The sequence below is a fragment of the Arachis stenosperma genome, chromosome 1 (genome assembly GCF_014773155.1).
Source record: "Arachis stenosperma cultivar V10309 chromosome 1, arast.V10309.gnm1.PFL2, whole genome shotgun sequence".
Lineage (NCBI taxonomy): Eukaryota > Viridiplantae > Streptophyta > Magnoliopsida > Fabales > Fabaceae > Arachis > Arachis stenosperma.
In genome coordinates, this window is record NC_080377.1 from 131963260 (window position 1) to 131973544 (window position 10285).

Genomic DNA, 10285 nt, shown 5'->3' on the forward strand with positions numbered 1-10285 from the left:
AACTGTTTGTCTAAATTAAATGACACTGTATATAAAAATAATATCATATGCTAAAAGTTTTACTATTATTATTGTTATTATTATTATTCTAGAACTTGACAAATTTAGTTATTTAGAAACTTTTAAACATAAATATTAATATTTTATTAAACATTATTTATATATATCATACTTAAAATTCAAATACATAAATGATAAAACTTAACAAAAAATTTCTTACAAAAGTAAACTTTAATTTCTTTTAATAACGAATAATTTTTTAATGATATTGTAAAAATTATTATATTATACTGTCTTAAAATAAGAATAAATAACCATTTTTGACTATGAAAGATTTTTTTTGGTAATTTGACCATAAAAAATTTGGATACTGACAAAACTTAAACTAAATAAATTTTATATTTATAAAAGATGAATTATGTTCGACAAAAATGTCTAATTATTAAATTTTTATTAATTATGCTTAAAAAACACATTAAATTTCAAAATTAACTCTACCACTAATCATCTTCAACCTTCAATCTTTTGCTATGCTTCCTCTTTCATTTTCTTCTTCTTCTTTTTTTATTACAGAAACAAAATGAAAAATAAAAGAACCTTAAATTAAAATTTATCTCTATTCTCACAAGGCTTTGCTTCCCAAATCAAATAACAAAGGGATGAAATTGAACAATTCCTCCAAACTCAGGTACGTACCAAATTATTCATTTTTTTAATTATTATTCTTTTTGTGGGATAAAAGTTCAAAACAACCACTCATAAGGCTTTCACGGTCAGCACCATCATTTTCATCAGTTCCAGTTTGCTCTAAACTCTCCTCATGGTCTCCATTTACTTTTGGCGACCGTTGATGCAAACGATTTTTCTCCTTATCTGAGTAGGGTTTAGGAGTTGCGGCGAGTATTGGCAAAGAAAAAGCAGAGGCACTACCTAGTGCTGTTGACTGCCGCGGAAGAGGTGGTGGCACAGTGGCTAAAGGATAAGGAGGCAGAGGTTAAGAAGGTCACATGACGGAACACTGAACTAGAGGCACGTGCCATGCAGCTTCCGACGAAGGCGCATGTCTGAATAATTGTGGACAGATTTGAAAAGGAAATAGATTTGGGTTTAGGGTTCTTTTGTTTTCTATTTTGTTTATGTAATGGAAGAAGAGGAAGAAGAAGAAGAAAAAATGAAGAAGGAGGCATATGTGGAGGTTGAAGGTTGAAGATAATTGGTGATATGGTTAATTTTAGAATTTAGTGTGATTTTTAAACAAAATTAATAAAAATTTAATAGTTGGATATTTTTGTTGAACATAATTATCTTTCGTGAATATAAAGTTTAATTAGTTCTTTCATAATCAGTTTTATCAGTGTCTAAATCTTTAATGGTCAAAAATGACTATTTATTACTTAAAATAATATGTTTTTAAATTAGAAGAAAAGTAAAAACAATCAAATATGACTAGTATTCACTTTGGAAATTAATATACCTCTTAAATACGTCTCTTGTTCATTTTCTTTCTTATTTGTTCTGGTTTTAGGCCACCAAACCCCTGTTATCTAAACAAAAATCTCTCATTACAAGATTTGTTTCGAATATTTTATTTTAGGATAATCATCTTTTTTTTAGCACTAGCTAGAATAAGAATTTTTAACTCTATTTAAAAGTAGACGCTCAAGTTCACACCAATCAAAGGAGTTAAACTCCAAATTAGTCTTTGAGATTTACGAAATGCATTAATTTGGCCTCTAACTTTCTAATTACACTACGTATATTTCCAAGATTGAATAAAATGCACCTAAGTGGTCCCTTACCTATTTTCCGGTGAAATTGCTTGCTGCCGAGAGTGGCCTGGCATATTGGATTGTCTAACGGTTATATGAGGTGGCAGTCGAAACTGTACAACCTAGTTTGGTCCCTTATCTCCTTTTCAACCCTAACTGCAGTAGTAGCTCATCACTTCTTCGTCTTCTTCTTCTTATTCTTCTTCTTCCCTGTGTGTTCATTTTTTTGTCGTTGTTGTGTTGTTTGGAACGATGGTTGGACGTGCAAATGAATGTTAGGGGGAGTTCTACTCGATCAACAACAGGGACGGAAAGTCGGAATAGAGCCTCTTGAGTGCCAGAGTGGTGTGGGTGTGGGTGCCGCCCTGTGCTCCAATAGTCTGGAATAAATACCCACCCAAATAAGCTTTTCTTTGGATGTCCGAATTACAACGTGAGCTTTTCTTTAAGAATTGTTATTGAGTTCTTGTATGCTAATTCATAAATTTGCTGCATACAAAATAGTGAAAAAAGATGGTGTGAATTTTTTTTATGGACAGACATTGTAAAATAAGATGATAATAGAAATTTTGAAGACACCAAAGCTAATAATAATGAACAAGTGAGCGTCAATCTAGCTTTCAGGATTGGAAATATTTGGAAGCTAAATTAAGTACCCATAAATGTATAATATAAATGTTAGGATTGTTGTTTTTTTTTTCTTGTTAGTTGTTATTTTAATTGTGATGGTAAAAATTTGACAATGTTATTTATGAATGATGAAAGTATTTGTTTATGAATGTATAGTCACTCTATCTTTTATTGGTGTGGTCTGTTTTGATAGATTACAAAACTAAAAACCAAAACTGAATAAATACAACAAGTAAATAAAAAATAGCAGTTTTTGATTATAATAAATAGACTGTAAATGTAACATATAAAGATAAACAACATAGAGCAGCTACCACAAAATAAACACAAGAAGATCTCTAAGTTTAAAGAGTCATTGTAAAGTATTTACTACAAAAAAAAACACCATACAGTCTGGTTATGTGCTATTCTTAAATGGAAATAACAAAAAAAAAAAATAACCAATGCCCTAATTCCATATATAATCAAACATCATCAGCAAGTGTATCCAATATCAGGTATTTTTTTTCCTTGGTGCTTTGAATCCTGGAGTTGGAACAAACTTCAGAAAACTGGCCAACCTAAAAGATGTTGCTACACTTGCTCCTTGCTTGGGATCAACACTACCGATGACTACTAGAGGTGAGGTCCTCCTTTTTGTTGGCAACTTATGTGGTCTTATTGGTGGTGGTTGTGGTGCCTAATTAAGGTTAGGAAACTTATTGTTAGTTTAGATTAGTGTAAATAAGGAGCTACGAGAAAAAATAAAAAACAAATTGGAGGAATAAACTGTACCTCATCTTGTGTTCCACCATAGTTTGGTTGAGATAAGTCAATCTCTGCAGCTTCGGGTGCAACCACTGGTGGTGGAAGATTTTCTATGATAGTAACAGCAACATGAGGAGGATTTTAGATACCTACATAAGGAGGAGTCTCAACCGCTTGTGGTGTTTCATTGGTAGTGTTGCTTGCTTCAGTTGCACTCTCAGTAGCAGTAGCTTTGGACTTGGCAGCCTCCGCAGCAGTCGCTGCAGCTGCAACCTCGTCAGCTATCTTCTTTGTACATCTCCTCTTGGTATGACCCTTTACTCCACAATATATGCATGTGAATGACTTCAGGTGTCTCTTTAGACTAACAGTTGGCTTAGCTTTCTTATTTCCATGAGTACCCTCATCAGCATCCTTCGTTTATTTGGTTGTGAGTTTTTCTGGCTTCCATTTAACGTTAGGAGCTTGTGGTTGATTATAGACTAATTTTTTTCACAGAGTTTGGCCTGGGAGAGGATTGATGTGATGTGCATATGACTTTTTTTATTCGCCCATGTAAGCGTAGCACAAGCATGAGCACAAGAAATACCTACAATTAATTAATTAAATCTAGACCGATTCACATTCTGTTTCAAGTAAAGCAAAAAAAAAAAATTAACAGTGAAAATAACCATGTTGTAAAAAAAAAAAAAAGGTCGCCTGTTAACATCTAGAACTGGCAGGTGCATAGTCTTTTGCCTAGATCCCCAACCATGTTTGTTGGGTGTCCATGCACCTCAAACTTTTTGTAACCTTCATCTCCAGTCTATATAGGGATCCAATCTTTGATTCTTTCCTAACTTTTTCTAACCAGTTCGAAACAATAGGAGGAAGTTTTCAACCATGGTTGTTCAACTTTACCTTGTTCTTTACAATTAATCTCATAACGAACATCCTTACCTCTTCAAGTAATGTGATGATTGGCTTGCTCCTATCCTCCTTGATCCGTTCATTGAAAATTTCACATGCATTATTGCAAATATTATCCAGCTTTGGCTTGTGGCTGAATTGAGACTTTGTCCATGATTGCTTCGGCCACTTGTTAAGATATGTCCATGCTTCCTCACTCACCTTCTTTATCTTGTCCATGTTGTCCATGGAGTCTTGGAATGTGGTTGACCTAGCACACTCCCAGAGGAGTCTCCTGTAAGACCCAAAACTTTTGAAAAGTCTTATTATAAACTAAGTTTAAATTATATATTTATTTACAATTTTAATTTCAGAAATTATTTTATTAAAAATAATTAAAGGCATTTTTGATTAATTAGATTTGAAGTAAAATAAGGTTTTATCCAAATTCTATAATTATGGATTATTTTTCTATTTACGATTTAAAGTTTTAAAAATTTGAAAATAATAAAGTTTGACTATTTAAATTATAATTTTATCTAATTTTATAATTTTTGAATTATTTTCTATATTTAAATTATAAAGTTAATAATCATGAAATAATAAAAATTTTATATAATATGATTTAAATAATTGATATTTTTATAATTTAATACTTTAAATTTTAGGAATAAAGAAAATTAATCTTATCATTTTATAATTTTAATTAAAATATTTGATTTCAAATTAATTAATATTTTGATACAACAAATAATATTTTTGAAATAATTTCAAGAATTTAATTAAATTCTAATTTATTACTCTATACCCTAATTTTATTAAAATTATCTTATTCTAATTAAATATAAAATCCCCAATTACAATACACAAAATTTAACCTTAACTTTTACCAAATTAAACCCTAATCCCCCCAAAACACGAACAGCAGCCGCAGCCCCCCCCCCCCCCCCCCCTTTTCCAATAAAACATACGCACACACATCAGAAAAAGTAAAAGAAAGAAAGAAGAAAGGGAAGAGAGGAGAGGGGAGCCGCGGGAAATGAAAGGAAGACGGGAAGAGGAAGGACGGCGCCGGCGGGCGTCACTGCCGCTGCGCCGCCGTGTTGCACAGAGGATGGAGAGAGCGCGAAGAGCAGAGGGAAGAGAGAAAAAGAACGCGCGCGAGGAAGTTTAGCCGTGGGAAAAGGAGGCGCGCGTTTGACCCGTCACCGCCGGTCCGTCCATCCCGACCTGTCATCGACGCGAGGAAGACCAGAATCGAGGGAGAGAGAGAGAGAGCCACACGAGGAGGAGAAGTCACCGTCGCCGTTTATCCTCCTCGCTGCCAGATGCCGTCGCCGTTTGCGAGAGGGAGAGAGACGCGCTACAAGGGAGCTGCCGCCGTGGAGTGTGTCGCCGTTGTGAAGCTGCCGCCACCAGATCCGCCGCTGCCGAAGCTTATGGTCGAGCCTTTGCCGCTGGATCTCCACCCTGCTGCTGTTGCCGCCAGAAACCGCCACTGAAGCCTGTGTCGTTTGGTAAGCTCTAACACTACTTCAGCTTTCTTATCCGTTAAGTTCACCTTTACCGTGAGAGTTGTTGCTGAGGCTGTTTGTGCTAGGAGTTTATCGCGAGTTGCCGCTGCCGGAGCCACCACCGGAGCTACTTCCGTTCAGTTCAGCTGTTCTTCCTTATTATAATAGGTATCTCTATTTCGAAACCCTTATCGCTAGTTATAAGAGTTTTCTGTTATGTTTGGTTATAAACTGGTTCTGGTAACGTAGGTTCCCCCTTTGTATCTTGCATGTCACTTTTAAGTTGCTGTGATTGCTGCGAAAGTGATCATGGACTGAGGTTTCGGGCCGAGAGAAAAGAGTTCCATTGACGTATTTGGTTTATGATTTTGACTTGTTGAGGTAGGGGCTTTATATAAAAACTAATTTATTTTAAATTGGAGATTTTTTATTGGTTTGGTTTTGAAATGATTTTAATACTTGAAAGTCTAAATTTCGTTTTATTGGAATCTGATTTGGTTTTGAACCCATTAGAAAGGGTTGAGGATTGGTTTGGTTGGGACCAAAAAGGGTGGCAAAGTCCAAGTTTTAAGGGAGGTGTTGCCAAATTTTCTATAAAATCTGAAACTTTTTTGAAATGTTATTTAGAAAAGTTTTGAATTTGAGAAATCGTATTATACGATTTATTAAGAAAATGGTTATGTTTCGAATTTAATTTATTTGAGAAAAACATATGTCTCGAGTTTGATTTATTCAGAAAAGAATTTCTTTACGATTTTAAATTACTTAAGAAAAGTATTATATTCTAATATCAATTTTATATAAACATGGCTTATATTTTGATTGAATGATGCCATTTTGTGATATTTTGGAAAAAGTTGAAAGAATTGGTTTCAAGAAAAAAATTTGGATTGGATCTTGGGATTTAAATTGTTTCGAAACTTCTAAATCATATGTTTTGGTTTTGATTTGGTTTAGAAACTTCCTTTAAAAAATTCAAATTAAGAGCACAATGATTTCTAAGAATCTTTACTAAATTTAAGAAAATAAGGTCGATTATTTTTTCCTAAAGTCTTGAGACCTTGTTGTGGATTTTAATTAATAACTTTTGATTTTAAAGTGATTGATCGAATGGTTTGAAAATGAATGATTTTGAGTATTTCATAAGAGATTTTGAATTTGGCATGGTTTTGAAGTTGTTTGGAAGTTTTGAAAAGAGGTTGCGGAAAGTGGCTTTGTTTTGAAAAAGAAAAATTTACTTGAGAAAAGTGGTTCTTTGCAAGATGTGAACTCAATACGTTTGTTATTGGATGTAAATGGGTCAAGAATGATTTTGATTATGGTATGAGCCTAATTGATTGTGTATATTACTGAGATTGTTGATAAGTCATTTGCACCTGGCAAGGACGGTGGTTAATCCCGCTTGTCGAGGTTGCGGCGCCGGCGTAAGGACGGTGGTTAATCCCACTTGTATGATGTGAAGTCGGAGGCAGAATATCCCACTCACATCCTTTCAGAATCACAAGAGTGTGCAGGCACTATATCCTGGACCATGTGCTGGGCACATTATCCCAGGGAATTCCCATTTATTCGTGACTGAAAGACGACATCTCCATAGGGATGTGTCGGGTTGGCAGTTGAACTGACATGTGATATCACAGCCAGTAGGACAGACATTCATCATTTTCATCTATGTGACATTTTTTGGGTGTGCATATTGTAATTGATTTGCTTATGTGAATACTTATGTTAACTGCTAACTGTTATATTCATTGTAATTGTTCTTGATTGTGCTTAAACTACATTAATTGTGATTGTGTTTGATTGATTAGTTTGTGATGAATTGGTTGATGATTGAGTTGTTTGGGCTGGGGGCTGTGTTGGTTTTGGATGGGAATGAGGCCGTGATTGGTATGTTTGAGGTCTAATTCTTTATAAAGTATCTGACTGGTTTATCATAGACTTAATGAACCTATGCTTGGAATAGGATGATCATTTATACTGCATAGGTAACTTCTTTTATATTCATGGTCTAGTAAAATATGAAAAATCAAAATCTTACGGCATAGACTTAATTGAACATATGCTTGGGACAGGTTGGTCATTCATATTGTCTAGGAAAACTTGAGGTTTTACCAGAAAGAAAAAAGGTTTTGAATTTTGAGGAATTAACAAAGTTCTCTTTTAAAAAGGATTTTTGGATTTTTAAATGTGAACCTAGATATTTGAGAAGATACATAAGACGAACAATGAATAACTGTACTTTAAAAATAGTTTTATTTTACGTATCTTATTATAGCAATTCTGTAATCCTATAGTGAACGATGTTCTCACTCCCCTACAGGTTTTTTCTTTTTCAAGATATGGGCGACGAAGCTTCAGAAGAGCTTATTCATTTTCTGTTTATTCGATATTTTTGTATTATCTTAGTTATTTTTTTCTCTCGCCTTTTTCTTTATTAATTTTGTAAGAGAGATAGGAATATGTGATATATATGTTTGTAAGTTATGGTTATATATATATATATATATATATTAAAGTATTGTATCTGGTCTGTATGTATATATATGTATATGTTTTCAACGAAAAAGCGTTTTTGAAAGGTTATGCGGTTTTAAGTTTAAGCAGGCTCCTATTTTAATATTAAATATGTTTAGAGTCATTGTAATATCCAATCTATCAGAATGGCGCAGCCGGAAGCATGATATTCTGATAGTGAGGGTGCTACATTTCCTCAGCTCAAGACCCTTCCACTGTTTGTTAAAACTTTTTCCATAGGTGCCATACACAGAAATAATGATGGAACTATAACATGACATCTTCGACAGCAAAAATAAAACCTTGCATATCACAGACACATGTATATCACATTACTTTAATGATGGAGAAATAGTCCCTAACTTATATAAAATAAACCAAACTAGTTTAACACTTTTGTTAATTTCATAAATTAAACATACAATTTAGTAGATATTTTGAAATAATCCATCTGCATCCTATTTTAACAACATCAGGCCAGTCTCATCCCAGAAATTTAAAGCAGAAACATAGTTCCACCATTTCTTTCCATTCATACCAATTTCAGTCTAGAAATTTTATGCAGATATCAATTAGTTAGAGTAGACAATAGCTACCTTCTGCATATTAGAAATAAAACACATCAATTAGTTAGAGTAGACAAATAGCTACCTTCTGCATATCAGAAATAAAACACCACCCGTTAGTCTTGTAGTCTCCTAAATCATTGTGGAGCAGCTCCAGAAATTATTTTCAGTTCTCCTTGTTTTCAATGTTAACTATAGCTCAAGCAATCACATAAATGTGATGATTTGCATCTTGTGCCATCGCTGATAATATTTGCCCACCAATTTGTGTCTCCAGAAATGCACCATCCAATCCAATTAATGGTCGACACCCTGCTTTAAACATGTTCTTGCAACCACTTAAGCAAACATACATCTTCTCAAACATAACCTGTCCATCAAGTAGTGGAGTCACCCCAATCTTTACTGTAGATTCCAGATTATTTTTCAGAAGAGTTTCAGCACAATCCCTTAACATGGCATATTGTGCCTTCTCATCCCGGTAAACAACATTCCTTGCATCTGTCAAGGCTCGAGCAATTGAATTCCTATGTAGAATCAGATCACACTTTGACTTAAAGTACACTACAGTCTCACATTGCTTGAAATTAGGGTACTTCCTAACCTTTTTAACTAACTTACTAGCCAGCCATGCTCTGTTTGTAGCCCTGTTTGAATTTTTTCTTGGACATATATGATCATCATAAAATGTCTTGATTTGCCAGCAACAATCCTCATGATCCCTTGAGGCATACACAATCCAACAACACTCATCCACTTGGCACACTGCCCGACACTTAACATTGTCTTGTTTTATGAACTTAATCCATCTTTCCTCTTGTATAGTAAACTCTTGCATGACATCTTTAAACTCTTGTTTGGTATTGAATTTCATTCCCACGTGAAGTTTCAGCTCACCAAATCTTTGACCCTCTTTGAGAATGGAAAATTCATCTGACTTCCCATTAGATTTCAATTCATCCTCATAATTAGGAGGAGTTTTCATTTCCTGTGAGTGCCAAGAGTTAGCCCCATCAGATTCTGTACTTAGGTCAAGAGCTTCAGACACAATTCCTTTCCCTGGATTCCTTATAAAACCTAGGTCCACCTCTACATATGAAATATCTTCAACAATTGCATCATCATCTTGCATAATAGTCTCCTTTCCTATCTTCTACTTTCTTTTAGCCATGGTTGTTGTGCTTTGAACCTTCTTGACCTCTTTCCTATTTGGTTTAGAAATTTTTTTAACTTATTCATCTTTATTGCTAGAGCTGGCCTGCTAGTACTGAACTTTCATCACCGCTACTTGATTCATTTGTAGTTAAATCCATATGAAGAACTTGCTTGCCTTTCTTAGCACTCCAACATCCTTTTGCCTGAGATATTACAATCTTTTTAGGTGGGTTAAATTTGGATTTGGGTTCGGTTTCAAAAGTAAACTTAGGCTTTGGTTGAGTTTTGTTGAGCTTCAGCTTTGGGTTGGGCTTTGTTGTTGGCTTTTGCTCATGGTTGACAATGGAAGTTGGATAGGGCTTCTTATTCGGTTTCAGAATTGGTCCATAATTGGGTTTGGGATTCTTAGGATTTGTCATAGAGTTTGGGTCATCATTGGTAGGATTTGAGGTTGGGGGGTTAGCAGTGGATTTGTTTAGGATAGGGTATGGAGTAGGAA

At 34.4% G+C, this 10285-nt stretch overlaps 1 protein-coding gene and 1 long non-coding RNA gene across 3 annotated transcripts; one reads left to right on the forward strand and one right to left on the reverse strand.

Moving 5' to 3' along the window:
* The first annotated feature begins 5001 nt into the window (after positions 1 to 5001).
* Positions 5002 to 8041, forward strand: LOC130979847 (uncharacterized). 2 transcript variants are annotated; one of them, XR_009086772.1, is made up of 2 exons: positions 5002 to 5551; positions 5635 to 8041. It is a non-coding gene; the product is annotated as an uncharacterized LOC130979847 (long non-coding RNA). The 2 variants fall into 2 exon arrangements; XR_009086797.1 differs by having other exon boundaries at positions 5638 to 8041.
* A 789-nt stretch (positions 8042 to 8830) lies between these two features.
* Positions 8831 to 9763, reverse strand: LOC130935086 (uncharacterized). Its single transcript, XM_057864654.1, has one exon. It carries the CDS (start codon positions 9761 to 9763, stop codon positions 8831 to 8833), a length of 933 nt encoding a protein of 310 aa, XP_057720637.1.
* Positions 9764 to 10285: the final 522 nt, after the last annotated feature.